At 45.7% G+C, this 16,670-nt stretch overlaps 1 protein-coding gene and 1 long non-coding RNA gene across 2 annotated transcripts; one reads left to right on the plus strand and one right to left on the minus strand.

The window, feature by feature from the left end:
- Window positions 1-2,372: 2,372 nt before the first annotated feature.
- Window positions 2,373-3,689, minus strand: LOC105356499. The gene is made up of 4 exons (XR_910623.3): window positions 3,016-3,689; window positions 2,870-2,904; window positions 2,637-2,695; window positions 2,373-2,479 (listed from the first exon to the last, which is right to left on the minus strand). It is a non-coding gene; the product is annotated as an uncharacterized LOC105356499 (long non-coding RNA).
- A 251-nt stretch (window positions 3,690-3,940) lies between these two features.
- On the plus strand, window positions 3,941-15,740 carry rwdd4 (RWD domain containing 4). Its single transcript, XM_004080075.4, has 8 exons — window positions 3,941-4,137; window positions 6,112-6,192; window positions 6,294-6,403; window positions 10,890-11,040; window positions 11,165-11,273; window positions 15,150-15,199; window positions 15,303-15,305; window positions 15,372-15,740. Exons 1-8 carry the CDS (start codon window positions 4,114-4,116, stop codon window positions 15,405-15,407), a joined length of 564 nt encoding a protein of 187 aa, XP_004080123.1. The 5' UTR covers window positions 3,941-4,113; the 3' UTR covers window positions 15,408-15,740.
- The last annotated feature ends 930 nt before the right edge of the window (window positions 15,741-16,670 follow it).

Raw genomic sequence — 16,670 nt, forward strand, 5'->3', positions numbered from 1 at the left:
GGAAGTCCACACCGCTTACGACTGAAAGCAGCTCAGAAGAATCTGTCAAACGTTCGAGGTGGGGGCCAGCGGGCACCTCCTACTTTTACTGAGGCGTCTGGTCAATTTATAACTTGGACTTGAACTACAAGCAAATAAAAGAAAACCTTCAAAAGGCATCAGGTCCAGAATGGTTCTTCTGACCAATAGAATGACGGAGCAACAGCTGCTTCTTTTTTCAGTAAAAGTTTGGAACGCTGAAGGGGGAGGAGTCACTCAGTCCAGTTCTCTGTACATAAATCCCCATCAGAAAATCTGGAGTTAGCTTCTCTGTCCCGGTGGTGTGGGAGTGTGACAAACCAAACCCACTGACAGCTGGTCCCCAGAGCGGGACGTCCTGTGGAGTTAGCCATTGGAAAGAAGAGGAAACGTTTGTATCCTCTGTGTCTGTTCCCCACGTCAGACATTGGTTTGGTCCAACGCACTGAAGCTAAACTAATTGTAAGTTTGTGTTCGGTCCCTCATTAAATACTGTGAATGTTTATTTTTTTTTCTCACACTTTTGTTAAACTGACTCTTCCCAAACATAAGACCGGGGCAGGGGACCGCACTGTCCTGAACAGGACGAAATGGGTCAAGAAAAGGACAGATGTCCTGTGACGTTTGGTCTTTTTCCTTCTGATGGCTCCAATTTTGCTGCAGAAAATCTTCCATACACAGTTTGAAGGCGAGGTAAAGCTGTGCACAGACGAGCACAACCTTTACCACCAGTAGCGGTTTTAGGCACGGGCCATACGGGCGATCGCCCGGGGCGGAAAAATGACGGAGGGGCGGCGCCAGCGGCTCAGCTCTTGTAAAATACTTTATGCATCACTATTGGTTTACTTATATCACAGAGTTTGTAACAGCCTGAAACCTGGCGGCGCCCCCGCCCCGCAGCTGAGCTCCCTCCTGTCTTTGAGAAGTAGACGCAAATGTGTGTGAGAAGGAGAAGGGAGGGGGCGCGGGGTGAAGAAGGAGAAGGGAGGGGGCGCGGGGTGAAGGGTGCAGACTGAGAGGTGAGCACGGAGCGCAAAACGCATGCGCAAACCTGGCTGGATCTTCTTCCAGGGGGGCAACGGTCGCGGGCGGCAGCTCAGTGCTTGATGAAAAATAAAAATTGCGCCGCCATGTAGCGAATTGGCGCCCCTGGCTGCACGCGCTCCTGCTGGAAATGTTTGACGAACGGGGGGGGGGGGGCTGCGGGTATAAAAAAGGTATAAAAAAATCATGCTTTTTTGGTTATTTCAAATAAAAAATGGGAAAACAAAAAAAAATTCTTCACTTAGATGACAGTTGGTTTAGTCAGACTTGATACCTATGTCAGGACATTTATGCTAAATGCAGAAACATCTGAAATATGGAGAAAAAAGGTCAAAGCTGGTGCCCAATTTAGAAAGAAAAGAGAAGAAGAGGAGAAAAGAGACAAAGAAAAGGGTATTATCGCATAGCTAGATGCACGTTTTCTATATTCGAATGCTACCTGCCCTACAACAACAACAACGTTGCAGAGGAAAAATCTCTTGTTTGGTCTATCATGACCAAAACTGAAGTAGGCCCAAATATTGCAAATAACGTCCTTTTTAAGATATTTATTCTTAAATGTTTGCTCTGCCTTAACTTGTAACATTAGTTATGATTCGTGTGTCTGTCTGCTCTGCTGTAACACAGTTTTTGTTGTGTTTTGTTGTATATTAGTTCATAATGTTAAATAAGCTGTGATGGTAGCATGCTGCTGCTGCTGCTGCTGCTGCTGCTGCTGCTGCCTTTTCAAAACTCCAGTTGATCAAGTCATACCTGAGATCACCAATGTCTCAGGAGCAACTCACTAACCTGCTGTTAGTATCATTCAGGGGGGGAGCAGATTTCATATGATGACGTTATTGACAAGGTTGCATCAGGAAGGCCACAAAGGTTAGGTTTTATTTAGTGTTTTCTGTTCTTAGTGCTGCAGTTACATTTATTCTAGTGTGTTTAGTGTGATTTGTAGTTTATAATATTTATTTCAGATTATTTGTGTTTATTAAATATTTCCTAACTGTATTTTCAGTAACAATAAATGGACAAAGTGACTCTATTGGGGGGGGGGCAGAGGAGGGTCTCGCCCGGGGAGTAATTCAGGGTAGAACCGCCACTGTTTACCACAAAAAACATAAACTTTTGCTGACAGATGTATCAACCTGGTTTCTACAATGTTTTATTGCACGTGTGACCGTACGCCCTCTTACATGTGCACCCCAAATGGAGACTGGATTTCATAAAGGTTAAGAATATACAATTTATTAAAAACTTGACACAAATTCCATGAAAGAGAAAGTTAAAATAGACTCGGACAGTTGGACCGCACTCCAACACTGCATGAGGGCCGGCTGCCTCCTGGATTGCCTCAGCCCCACTGCACTGGCGGGTAGCCACAAACACCACCAAGGGAGATCTCTGATCCAACTCTCACCAGGAGTACCTGCTCAGGGCCCAAATGCACACAAAATACACCACAACCCAAACAGTGATTAAAAGAAAATACAAAACAGAAGAGGTGCACCTGAGCAGGTCACCACTAATTTATGGGCTGAAAACAGGGGGGGTCCCCCTTACACAATACTAAATATGGCACCCACCAGCTACCATAAGGATAAGAGGAGGCAGCCACCTTCAGCCAGGTCCAGACACCAAGATACTAAAAGTGAGCACAAAACAGTTTAAAAAAATGGATAAAAGCAAGGGTGTCAAGCTTGATTAAAACAATGACTAAAAACACTAAGCAAAACAGCAGTGGCAACTCTGCTGGAAAAAGAAAAATAAGTTAGTTCTCCCCTGGGACAAACACATGTTTTGCAAACCCTTATTTTACCTCTCATGCCCCAGGGTCAGAACTCATGCCACCACCTGTTAATATGAATAGAGTTTAAAATCTTGCAAACTCAAATGCTTAAAAACTTTAAAAGGACTCAAATGATTAAAAGCTTTAGTAAAAAAGGTCATGTCAAGCTCACCCACCAAGGCCAAACCAGGAAACCAGCACCTAGATGGAACTCCCACTGCTGCTATTTATCAGCCTTGTGAGCCAATCACAGCTCAACAGACAGGTGCTGGCCATGAATGTTCATCTATGGAACACCATGAGGGACAAACTACCACCCACAGCTCTGTCTGTCACACACAGAGGCCTTCTAAAAAGTCCCAGGAGTCCCTGCTGCACAGTACAGACCTTTCAGTGAAAGTGTGGTTGAAGACTTTAGTGGAATGAGATGCTGTGAGTATTCCACTGACTGGCGTTGAACAAAAGCAAGAACAGATGCTTTATTGATGCAGGTTTGTGATTGGGATCCAATCCCCCCTTAAAACTGTAGGATGTCTGAGCTGCCGTGACTCACACATGAACTGAAGGTCTGTCCCATCCCTGAGCCATAGAGTTCAGTCTGACGTGGCTCCAACTTTTGTTGCTGTTCCAGCTACAACTCTTCTGGGAAGGCTGTCCACAAGGTTCAGGAGTGTTTCTAGGAATTTCTGACCTTTCTTCCAGAAGGTCATTGGTGAGGTCACACACTGATGCTGGTGGAGAAGGCCTGGCTCTCAGTCTCTGCTCTAAATTATTTTATACAAGTCCTCCATCATGATAAAAAGCCACAAGAGCGCGATAAAGACACCAAAAAATATATTTTGAAAGCAAAAAAAAAATAATTGAAAGCAAATATTTAATATATTCATTTGCAACTGAGAACGTTTTGTGTGCAACGTGAACAAGCGTAAACGAATCTTTCAGATGTGTGACGTCACCAAACGTTTTTCAGTTATTTTTCATGTTTCTAGTTATAAATTATTTAAAATAAACGGCATACATATTATATTCTTAAATTAAAACAAATGAATGCAAAACCTGGACACAGGATTCATGTCACGTGACATCACGTAAGAACCACGTGATCCTCGCCTGTTGCGCATGCTCGAAGTGTCCCGTTAGAAGCTCTGCTGCTGCACGCTGCACTAAAGGTTCAGTCAGAGGCTGTGACTTTGGTTTAGCTGGGGAAATGGGTTATTAAGTATTTATCAGGCTTCTGTCAAACAGGAGGTTAATAGAGGAAACTGAGGGACACGATGACAGCGAACGAGGATCAGGAGGTAGGATGACGCCGCGGCTAGCAGCCACATGCTAGCTGTTAGCATCTGCTGCTAGCAGCTAGCATGCTAGCCGGTCCGCTCCGGTTCCGGTTCGCGCAGATGTGTTTGTGGTCAGAGCAGCACGCGGCCTGTTACGGTCACAGCACCGAGGGGTCACGCTGAAGGCCCGGGGTCAACGTGGAAGCGGACAGATCTTCTGAAAAACATCATCATGACTCAGCTCCAGGGTTCTGAAATCACTGAATCCTGCTGGCTTTAGTGAAGTCAGATCTTCATCAAAATCATTGTTTTAATGAATAAAGAAGAAGTCTTTCCAAAAGCTCTGTATAAAAACAGGAGGACTTTTTAAAACGCAGGTTTTAAAAAAGTATTTTACTTCTCCAAGTAACAAAACACAAAAAAGTTCCTATTAGGACAGAAATATAAGCATGTAAAAGATGTGACATGTAAAACTCGTGACGTGGCTAAAGAGGTGAACCTGGGCGTCTCATGGTTCTGGTGGACATAATCTCTTTGAGAAGGTTGGTAACTCCTGAACGTGACCTCATAGAGACCATAAGACACACATTTCTAAGTCCAGACAGAAAGGTTGGTGACCACAAACGATAGTTTCCAATTCCCAACACAGAAATACATAAAATAGACCTGAAATCAAGCAAGTTATTAATATTTTAAGCGTGCTGATCGCCTTTGTTTTGCAGTCAGAAAGCAACGTTGGTAATCACAGGTAGATGCATCAAGTCTTTGTCTTTTTCGATGCCACATCTTCCCCATCTGTGCTCTAAACACCATCAGTTTATCACACGACATTCAAGTGATGCGAGAATGTTTCATATTTTTACAAGATTGTTCGTGTTATGTCATTACATGCTTTACGTCCTCCAAGTGCTGTTTATTATGTAGTATTGAGGGCTTGAACCTGAACCGCTCATTTACATTGCTCGTCATGATGTGACGTGTGAGACTCGGGTCTGCGGCGGCGAACGTCGCGTGTTTCCTCCATGTTTAGGGGGTTTTGGGGACCTGATTTATCTGGTATCTTTCTCAAAGCTGTGAAATGGAACCAAAGTCATGAGAAAGCTGCAGTTGGCTCCCAAATGTCCGCCAAGTCCCCCTCACCTTTTTCTGAATCGAAATTAAAGTCTAAAGGTCCGTACACACCGGGACGAATATTCGCCAGCCGTTATTCGCCAGCGTTTTTCGCCACGTTTTTTGTGTTCACACCCAGGCGATTTTCGCTGACGATGAGTGGAGTGAACATGCAATTTCATTCCCTGACATTAGATGGCGCTTAATGTAAACAGAAATACTCCTGTACACAAGGTGGCGCTGCGCAACTTTACGCTTCTTAAAGTCGCTTTTCACTCAGAAGAAGAGAGCAAGTATTTACGCGCTTGTCAGAATCATACAAAGAAAACGTGAATATTTCAAGCACCAGTAGCTCCAACTGCTGCTTGGTTCGGGGATATTTTAGAATGTCCGTCATTATTTCTTCGCGGCAGTGTAGACGCTACTTGGCGTCTAACTTCTTCGCTGGTATGTGTGCTCAGCAAGGCAGTTTTGTGTTTGAGCGCCCCCAAGTTGTGTTTTACTGTAACTTCAGAAGCTCCAGACACGTGAGCAAAAGCGCCATTCTCATTGGTCGAGTAGATTTCGACGCGATGCGTCGAAAAAAAAAAACGAACTCGAGGCGTTTTTTTTTTTTTTTTTGACGCTTTGAAGCGTGGCGTTTTTCGCGTCGGTGTGCACACTCTCGTTGGTGCCCTTTGTTTAGTCACGAGGCGTTAAACGTCGCCGAAAATCGGCGGCTAAATTCGTCCCGGTGTGAACGGGCCTTAAACCATCCCAGTGAGCGCCGCCACGGCGTATTTTAGCACCGTCAACGTTCCAATGCGGAAACCAAGTTCTTCAACGGCGAAGTGATCGTGCACAGGCGGCAGGCGGTGACGGTCTTTGTGCCTCCTGTGTTCCCAGATGGAGCTGGAGGCTCTTCAGTCCATTTACGGGGACGACGAATGCTTCAAGGAGATCAGTCCAGTTTCCTTCCAGTTCAGGGTGAGTCCCGGCGTGAACATCACCATGGTCATTAGCATGTTCGGCGCGTCCATTCAAATATACGGTGTGGTTGTGAAAACTTTCTTTTCATTTGCTCACAGATAGGAGACCTTGAAGACGTCAAATCCTTCATCCTTGACATCACATGGCCAGAGTCCTACCCTGATACGGCGCCAAACATTTCCCTCGATGCTTTCTTCAACAACAGAATGTAAGTTGTGAGCAGAACCGGTAGCGTTGGGGTTAAAGTCCTGTGCTGTCGTGTACTGGCTTTGGTTTTCTCAGAACATCCATAGAAACAACCCTGATTTAATACAATAACCTGTGGCCTTTACATCCATTATTGCCCACATCCGCCTTCATGTGGACGACCAAGCCTCCTCCTTCCAGCTCTGTCACAGGGACACTGAGCTCTGGAGGATCCCTGCTGTTTGCCTGACATTCTTAAGTGGGAATCATTTAGCATCTCTACTCCAACCTCCTCCCAAATGATTGAGCTGTTGTCCTCCTATATGGAAAGGCGGTAGCTCATGGCCAAAGGTGAAGGTGATTGACCCTCCAGACCTTCAGCAGCCCCTTCACTGACACATCAGCTCACGGGCTGCTTCTGCAGTGCAAAGAATCTACACTCATCCACCACAAGAAACTCCAGACTCCAAGGTTACGGGTTTACGATCCCACTCCCCCCGCCCACCTCTAGACAAAGGGCAAAGTTGACCCAGGTGAGGGTTACTGGAGCCCATTCCATGAGCCAGAAGTGGGCGGCCTCAGAAGAGTTTGCTCTCCTGTGGGCTGAGCAGCTGCAGAAGACGCCGTGCAGGGCTCGACATAGCCATTTGTCCGCTGGCCCGGTCCTGTTTTTCGAGCAGTGCGGACCACAAGACTTTACTTTTCACTTGTCCGCTCGGGCCACTAAAATATCTAACGGTTTATATATTCTTCACCTTTTTCAATAAAGTAAATTTTGCGAAAACGTGTAGATTTACCTCGTCTTCATAATTTAGTTTTTCTGCTAGTCCTGTGTTCAGACTTCAAGGGTTTCTATGGGAAACCTTTGATCACTTCTCCTTCTCTCCCGCCTGCTCGCGCTCGGCTTTCACTGCCGAGCACCACGCGGCACGCGCTCACTACTTTTTTTTTTTCAAACTTTATTGAATGTAACAATTCAATACTAAACAATGTTAAACAGCAACAACGAAGGCACAAGCCAGTGGGTTATGATTACATTTGATTATAAATCCGACAACGTCACTGAAGAGAGACTGAAGCATGTCAGAGATGTGGAAGACATGGCAGGAATAGATAGGAATATGTTGGATGGAGTAGTGGGTATAATTAGTAGTATGGACAGCAAGATATTTAATGAATGCATTGAAGATGAAACTGTATGCACTAAGCTTTAAGCTGAATGTCAAAGAATCAAAGGCAACTCCAAATACCTGAATCTCAGACTCAAATGCAGTAGAATGTTAAACTACTTAATTTTGTTTTTCTTTACAACACTGTAAGCAGTAAGTATTTCTAGTTAGCTGAATGATCTCAGTTAGACCTGCACAATATGAGGAAAACTCGCGATATGCGATATCAGAGATTAAAATTGCGATAACGATATAATTTGCGGTATATAAACAAACAGCAAAATAACCAAATAATCATTCCCAGTTTAAAAATTATACTCCAAATGACCCACGTTGACATAGGTTACAAACATCTAACATAACAGGGCTCCATCTGATTGGTCAACAATGTGAAGGCGTCCATCCGATTGGTCAAATGCATTAAGGGATTTATTTGATTCGTTAAATGGTTCAAGCTGCCATTAGATTGTTTTAACACATTTAAGGTTTATGATTTATTGCGATATTTGCCGTTAGAAGCACCATGAAAACTTCTGAACTAGTGTTTCCTACTACACTGCAGTGCTCTCTTCAAAACATCTGAAACAGACTAGAGCAGATTTAAGTTTGATATGGTCTATTTTCAGTCATTGAAAAGTGTAGAAATAAGTGATGTCACCAGAATGCACCAAATTGCACCATATTAAAAGTTTCCGGGGGGGCATGCCCCCGGACCCCCCAAAAGTTGCAAGCACCTGCGGAGCGGCGGGTCCCGCTATGCGCGGTGTCGGGCCAGTAACTTTCAGGCAGGGCCAGTAACTTTCAAAAACTACTGGCCCTGTGGGCCAGTGCAAATTTCTGGGCTATGTCAACCCCTGCCGTGGTGCTGGAAGCACAGAACGGTACAGCCGAAGGCGTGGCCAAGATGTTTCCATCTCAGGAACCAAAACCTGCTTTTGGGATGGGAAGGTCACCTGTCTGGCGGGGACAGAGCTCGTCTGTTAGGCTGAGCACCTTCTACAGCTGGAGCTCCAGAAGGGGGTGCGTGGAACAGAAACTCAGAGTTCACCCGACTCACCTCCAGGACCAGTTTTCCACGAGCGACTGAGGAATGGAGCCTGCAGCCACCGCCTCAGACAACGCTGCTCCATCCGTCAGTCAAGCTGTCGGGCTGGTTGATGAGACGGGACTTCAGGATTTTTTCCTCATTGTTGCATTCAGAGATGTACGGTTGTAGGATGTTGTTGTTTGATTGTGTTTTAATAATCGGAACAGACTTATTTTCTGTAAACTGTTAACCAGTCGAAACACGTCCTTAAGATGATATTCTGCAGGAGTTTTCTGACATTCCAGCGTCATTTTACAGCTGAGGTTGTCTAAAAACAGTAAAATACAGACGTAGTGAACTTATTTATTCAAATGGTACGTTCCAATTCTGTCCAGATCAAGCTGGTGAGTTCCAGCTGTGTTAAAGGTATAAAAGCAGCCTTGATGAGGGACAAACAGCGTTTTCAGTGGAATCCATCGACTGCATGAGGGACCTGGACTGAGTTATTGGGACGTCACCCTCAGAGAATGGTTGCTTCAAGCTCCAACCAAATGAAGTACGGACATCGCCATGTCAGAACCAGATGTTGTTAGTGAGCTGTGATTGGTCCGAGTCAGTCCAAGTCAATGTTTCTATGCCAAGCCCTCTGGCCAATCAGGAGTGAGCTTGTTGGAATCCGACGTTTTGAACGTTTGACATGGGACCGCCTCCTTTTATTGAGGCATCCGATTGGTCTGGTTATAACTTGAATCAAATATGAAAAAACCTTAGGATAGCTCAGGGGTCGGGAACCTTTTTGGCCAAGAGAGCCATAAATGCCACATATTTTGAAATGTAATTTCGAAAGAGCCATACAATAATGTAGTGTCCCTTCCCCACAGTGAGGCACGGAGACTTAACCTCTTTTAAGGTTCTTTATTCTGGTTACTGCAGACCGCAACAAACGCCGTTCAATTAATTCAGCAACTCCTGAATCTCTCCCGCCGACACGAGAGCGCTTCTCCCAACTTTATATTCCCCTGCTCCCGCTCCAGTCCTCCCATTTCCCTTATTCGGCCCATAGCTGAACCCCATTGGTCCAAACTACCTAACAACAGGCTGAGCGACAGAACTGAGAGCCAATCAGATCTCTGCTTGACGCGTTCAATGAACTCCAGAACTTTTAACGCGGCCCAACAGCCAAGTTAAACTCAGTCCGCGACAATATGTTTAAAACTAAATATACAAATGAATGTGTGCATTTGATTTAATTTCAACATTTTTAAAGTACAATAAGTCTGTGGATTCTTTTTAATAACATTGTTATTCTGTTGCTAATAAATGATGAGTATTTCTCGTGGTAGTTTTGCTGATGGTCTAGTCTGGTTGATACGTGGTGAGTTTCTGCTTCGTTCAGGCGTTGAGACTTTAAACGTGATCGTAGGTCTGAATGTTTTGTAGATGTGACAAAGACTGCTCACATGCAGACGGGGAGCCAAACACACACTCACACGCCACAGTGAGTGACAGGCAGCTGGTTTTACGTTTTTACAATCCCTGCGCGATTCACCTGCTGCCTGTCCCCACAACACCCCACCCTCTGCTTTCTCCCTCACACATCCCGTCCCCGCATCTGCGCGCTCTTTCTCAGAGACGGGAGCGCGCAGTTTTAGGCACGGCAATTCACAGGTTTCCGGCTGGTACAAACTCTGTGAAATAATAGATAATAGTAACTGATAGCGCTGGCGCAGATTTCTCTCTCTAAGAACTGCTACTACTGCGCGCCTCTGGCATCGCATCGCGCCCGAGAAGGACTGGTCTAATGAAAAAAAAAACTATAATTAAAGATTTGTCTGCGAGCCACATGTGACCATCAAAAGAGCCATATATGGCTCGCGAGCCATAGGTTCCCGACCCCTGGGATAGCTGTTTATGTCTATAGAAGTCTGTGGGATTTTGGCTTCTTGGAGCCAGCAGGTACTTCCTGTTTGGAACGCCTAGAGGGGGGGGCCACTCTGTCCAGCTCTCATACAGTCAATGGTGTAATTCCTGTGTGAACAGTGCAGAGGACAGTTTCAAGACAAAATCTCCAGATGGGCTTGAAGTTCAGACTGCTCCCAGGAGGGGGAGGAAGACTTTACTGTGTTTTAAAGAGTCTTCATCACATTTAGCTGTAATAGCTCCGTTTCAGACAGGTAAGCCGGGTATTACTGAGGTGTGTCTGAACAGGAAGGATCCAGAAGTCCGGAATGACTGTGTGCTGAAGACCGTGCCGGATAAACCTGATGCTTTTCCCTCATCCTTTATCTTCCACCATGTGGTTTAACCTGCAGCTCCGCAGAAACCAAACATACCATCCTGTTGAAGCTTCAGGAGCAGGCGGAGGCCAACATGGGCACCGCTATGACGTACACTCTGTTCGAGTGGGCCAAGGAGAACCAGGAGGCTCTGATGGAGAACCACAGACCCGTGGTCTCAGCTGTGGTTAGTACTACGGATGTGACTCCACCACAGCTGACAACATTTTACCATCTTGATTGAAGATTTTCAGTTTTTAACAACCTAAGTTTATCTAGTGTTTCCCATCAGAAACGTTGTCGTGTTTCAGACCCTGACATCAAACTGCAACCTGATCTCTGCCCCCTCAGCGATGAAGAAGAAGGAGAAGAGGGAGCAGCTGACCAAAGCTCAGAAGAGGAGAATAATTAGCAGAACAGGTCTGAGCGCTAGTCTGCAGTGTCACACAGGAAGGAGTTTAGTCTGCAGTGTCACACAGGAAGGAGTTTAGTCTGCAGTGTCACACAGGAAGGACTTTAGTCTGCAGTGTCACACAGGAAGGACTTTAGTCTGCAGTGTCACATAGGAAGGAGTTTAGTCTGTAGTGTTACACAGGAAAGAGTTTAGTCTGCAGTGTCACACAGGAAGGAGTTTAGTCTGCAGTGTCACACAGGAAGGAGTTTAGTCTGCAGTGTCGCACAGGAAGGAGTTTAGTCTGCAGTGTTACACAGGAAGGAGTTTAATCTGCAGTGTCTCACAGGAAGGAATTTAGTCTGCAGTGTCACAAAGGAAGGAGTTTAGTCTGCAGTGTCGCACAGGAAGGAATTTAGTCTGCAGTGTCGCACAGGAAGGAGTTTAGTCTGCAGTGTCACACAGGAAGGAGTTTAGTCTACAGTGTCGCACAGGAAGGAATTTAGTCTGCAGTGTCACACAGGAAGGAGTTTAGTCTGCAGTGTCACACAGGAAGGAGTTTAGTCTGCAGTGTCACACAGGAAGGAGTTTAGTCTACAGTGTCGCACAGGAAGGAATTTAGTCTGCAGTGTCACACAGGAAGGAGTTAAGTCTGCAGTGTCACACAGGAAGGAGTTTAGTCTGCAGTGTCGCACAGGGAGGAATTTAGTCTGCAGTGTCACACAGGAAGGAGTTTAGTCTGCAGTGTCACACAGGAAGGAGTTTAGTCTGCAGTGTCACAAAGGAAGGAGTTTAGTCTGCAGTGACGCACAGGGAGGAATTTAGTCTGCAGTGTCACACAGGATGGAGTTTAGTCTGCAGTGTCACAAAGGAAGGAGTTTAGTCTGCAGTGTCACAAAGGAAGGAGTTTAGTCTGCAGTGTCGCACAGGGAGGAATTTAGTCTGCAGTGTCACACAGGAAGGAGTTTAGTCTGCAGGGAGGAATTTAGTCTGCAGTGTCACACAGGAAGGAATTTAGTCTGCAGGATCACACAGGAAGGAGTTTAGTCTGCACGGTCGCACAGGAAGGAGTTTAGTCTGCAGTGTCACACAGGAAGGAGTTTAGTCTGCAGGGAGGAATTTAGTCTGCAGTGTCACACAGGAAGGAATTTAGTCTGCAGTGTCACACAGGAAGGAGTTTAGTCTGCACGGTCGCACAGGAAGGAGTTTAGTCTGCAGTGTCACACAGGAAGGAGTTTAGTCTGCAGGAAGGAGTTTAGTATGCAGGGAGGAATTTAGTCTGCATTGTCACACAGGAAGGAATTTAGTCTGCAGTGTCACACAGGAAGGAGTTTAGTCTGCAGTGTCGCACAGGAAGGAGTTTAGTCTGCAGTGTTGCACAGGGAGGAATTTAGTCTGCAGTGTCACACAGGAAGGAATTTAGTCTGCAGTGTCACACAGGAAGGAATTTAGTCTGCAGTGTCACACAGGAAGGAGTTTAGTCTGCAGTGTCGCACAGGAAGGAGTTTAGTCTGCAGTGTCGCACAGGAAGGAATTTAGTCTGCAGGGTCACACAGGAAGGAGTTTAGTCTGCAGTGTCACACAGGAAGGAGTTTAGTCTGCAGTGTCACACAGGAAGGAGTTTAGTCTGCAGTGTCACACAGGAAGGAATTTAGTTTGCAGTGTCGCACAGGAAGGAGTTTAGTCTGCAGGGTCACACAGGAAGGAGTTTAGTCTGCAGTGTCACACAGGAAGGAATTTAGTCTGCAGTGTCACACAGGAAGGAATTTAGTCTGCAGTGTCACACAGGAAGGAGTTTAGTCTGCAGTGTCGCACAGGAAGGAGTTTAGTCTGCAGTGTCGCACAGGAAGGAGTTTAGTCTGCAGTGTCGCACAGGAAGGAGTTTAGTCTGCAGGGTCACACAGGAAGGAGTTTAGTCTGCAGTGTCACACAGGAAGGAGTTTAGTCTGCAGTGTCACACAGGAAGGAATTTAGTCTGCAGTGTCACACAGGAAGGAATTTAGTCTGCAGTGTCACACAGGAAGGAGTTTAGTCTGCAGTGTCGCACAGGAAGGAGTTTAGTCTGCAGTGTCGCACAGGAAGGAATTTAGTCTGCACGGTCGCACAAGAAGGAGTTTAGTCTGCAGTGTCACACAGGAAGGAGTTTAGTCTGCAGTGTCACACAGGAAGGAGTTTAGTCTGCAGTGTCACACAGGAAGGAGTTTAGTCTGCAGTGTCACACAGGAAGGAATTTAGTTTGCAGTGTCGCACAGGAAGGAGTTTAGTCTGCAGGGTCACACAGGAAGGAGTTTAGTCTGCAGGGTCACACAGGAAGGAGTTTAGTCTGCAGTGTCACACAGGAAGGAATTTAGTCTGCAGTGTCACACAGGAAGGAGTTTAGTCTGCACGGTCGCACAAGAAGGAGTTTAGTCTGCAGTGTCACACAGGAAGGAGTTTAGTCTGCAGGAAGGAGTTTAGTCTGCAGGGAGGAATTTAGTCTGCATTGTCACACAGGAAGGAATTTAGTCTGCAGTGTCACACAGGAAGGAGTTTAGTCTGCAGTGTCACACAGGAAGGAGTTTAGTCTGCAGTGTCGCACAGGAAGGAGTTTAGTCTGCAGTGTCGCACAGGGAGGAATTTAGTCTGCAGTGTCACACAGGAAGGAGTTTAGTCTGCAGTGTCACACAGGAAGGAGTTTAGTCTGCAGTGTCGCACAGGAAGGAGTTTAGTCTGCAGTGTCACACAGGAAGGAGTTTAGTCTGCAGTGTCGCACAGGAAGGAGTTTAGTCTGCAGTGTCACACAGGAAGAAATTTAGTCTGCAGGATCACACAGGATGGAGTTTAGTCTGCAGTGTCACACGAAGGAGGGATTCAAGGGCCTGTCCTGTAGACGGCATACCTGTGTATTTACGGACCATACCTGGAAAAGTTAGGAAGTGCCTGCTTGCACCAGTTTGGGAAATGCTTCTTTCCTGCCTAATTCTTCATTCTTGTTACGTTTATCGAGTTTTAAGTCCCGCTCCCGTCATGATCCCCAGTGGTCTTTAAATTGTGACGATGCTGTTTTGGCCCAAAGTACAGATGGCATCAACAATCACTGGACACAAGATACTTTTAAAGATCACAACAACTATTACAAAAGCAAAGCCAAGAAAGCAACAGAAAACAAATATATTCCAGAAACAAATATATATAAAAACCAAAAGAGGATTTCAGAAAACAAAATAAAATTTTAGAAGAACAAAAGAACCAGAAAAGGTTGGTCCACTGTGGGACATCGCTGATTGGAGAAAGATATCCTGTATCGCTTCATGTAAAAAGTGATGGACAAATGTCATCATCCTGTCAGCGCTATCCCATAATACCTACCGTTTATGCTTTCTCATTGTTTTATTTCTTAACATTTCTTTTTTTTTTCCGCCCTGGAGATTAATTTAGTTTTCCAAACGTTTTTGTTTTGTTCTCTAAAATGTTGTTTAGCTTTTTGAACTGTTGTTGTGATCTTTCAAATGTTTTGCGTTGAGTGATTTGTTGATGTGATTTGACCTTCAGGGCCACCATAAAAAAACACTCAACAGGTCATTTTCTGGGACATAGTTTCTGCAGGGCAGCAGGAGTTCATCAGAAATTCACCTCTGAGTTGTGAGGGGGAGACTGTTGCTGTGGAGTAAGCCCGTCCCCATTTCCCATCATCTCTTTATTTACCCTCTCCCACTAGCATACAGCCCCTAGGAGTTTGTAGCTCCACCCATTGTAGTTTTTTTTGGTTTTTTCATCTGCACCTGGTTTTACAGAACTTCTCAGGATGTAATTGCAGCTCCAATTTTCTTAACCCATGTCCGTCATCATGGGAAAATGCTTCAAGAAGAAGTTAAAAACATCTTTTTCCTCAGAGTGGGCCTCTCAAGATTCCCTTGTTCTTTCAGATCATAAGGGGGAACTGCCCAGAGGATGGAACTGGGTGGATGTGATCAAGGTAGCTGTTCTGCCTCTCTTCCAGTAGATGGTGGACTTGTTGTTCTTGTCTCTTTACTAACCGCCATCTCTTTCTCTGCTTGCTTTTCTGGGCGGCTGTTCAGCATGTGAGTACAGAGAGTTCTTGGTTTTCAGGTGACAGAAGGAGCCTCTGACTGTCGTCTCTGCTTCAGCTGAGCAAAACGGGTGGAAGCGATGACCAGGCCTGAGGACGGGGGGCTGGCCCCATGGGGATCTGGCCCCACGAAGTCCTGCTGCTGCAGCTCGCCCGCATCAGGCGGTGCAGCCCGGTGGAGCCATGGACACGGTTCGGGTTTGCGGGGGCTCAGCCCGTAATCAGTGAGCGTCTACACACCACAGAGCGGTTGGCTGGGACTGTAGCAGCTGCTTCTGCTGGACTGTAGTGTGGTGTAGTTCTGTTACGTGAAGCGGTTTCTCTACCCATCGTTTTATGCTGATTTACAGAAAGTCTGTTTATAAAGATGGGAGTTTTTGGCACCGTTGTTCAACTAAAACTTTCATTAAATGGTATTTTTCAGTGATGTTTATGCCTCAGTTATTGAAACGAATGTCTGTCTTTGGACCAAGTACCTCCATGATACAGGAAGTGGGGACCCACTGTTTCCTGTTTCAATAACGTCTGCACACATTTGTTCATGCAGAGGTCTTGGAGCTGGGATGGGAGTCTGGACCACGAAATCTGTTTCCAGCTGCTGCTGGGTTAAGAGGATTTTCGCAGAAATCCTGATAAAGGAAACTCTAAGCTTTCAAAATAAGAGCTCAGTGAAAGTGACTTCCACTTTTTCTTACCTTAAACTAAAATTCTGTGGGGTGGAGCACAGAACACATTTCACCTTTTTTTTAAACTGATGTCACCATGGCTTCTTTTAGGTTAAAGCCATTTTTCTCTCATTTTTAATAAAATTTCAGCAGCCGTACAGACGACACTTTCATTTTAACACCTATTTTTGGATTAGGGATCAATAATTGATGAAGAGACCTGCATCCACAGGTGTTTAACCAGAGATGAAGGTGAAAGCAGCTTTTTCAAATGAGCTGAGAGTTCTCCGTTTTTCAAAGCAGCTGTTTCCACTTTCTAAGAGCGTCTGTGACGATGCCACGCCGCCTGTTGACCAGCGCTCCCTGACCCGCTGGTGTCCGTGGTCGTGACTGACTGAACACACCTGATGCAGGTAGTCAGCATCAAGCGTCTGGGGAGGGCTGGAAAACCAGTTAAGGGTTCTTCAGGACCAGGGTTGGCCAGTCGTGAGGAAGACCAACCAAAACTGAAACGGAAACAAAGACCTGCAACAAAAACTCTACTTGAAATGTCTGTTAACCCTTGTGCTATCCTATGGGGTTCAGATGACCCCCCCTTCCATTGACGTGTTCTCCCTACCATGACAAAGGTGGATAAAGGTGGAAAGATTTCATGGAATCCATGGACACCAGTGAAGATCACAAATCATTGA

This window comes from Oryzias latipes, chromosome 18 (assembly GCF_002234675.1).
Source record: "Oryzias latipes chromosome 18, ASM223467v1".
In the NCBI taxonomy this organism is placed as follows: Eukaryota; Metazoa; Chordata; class Actinopteri; order Beloniformes; family Adrianichthyidae; genus Oryzias; species Oryzias latipes.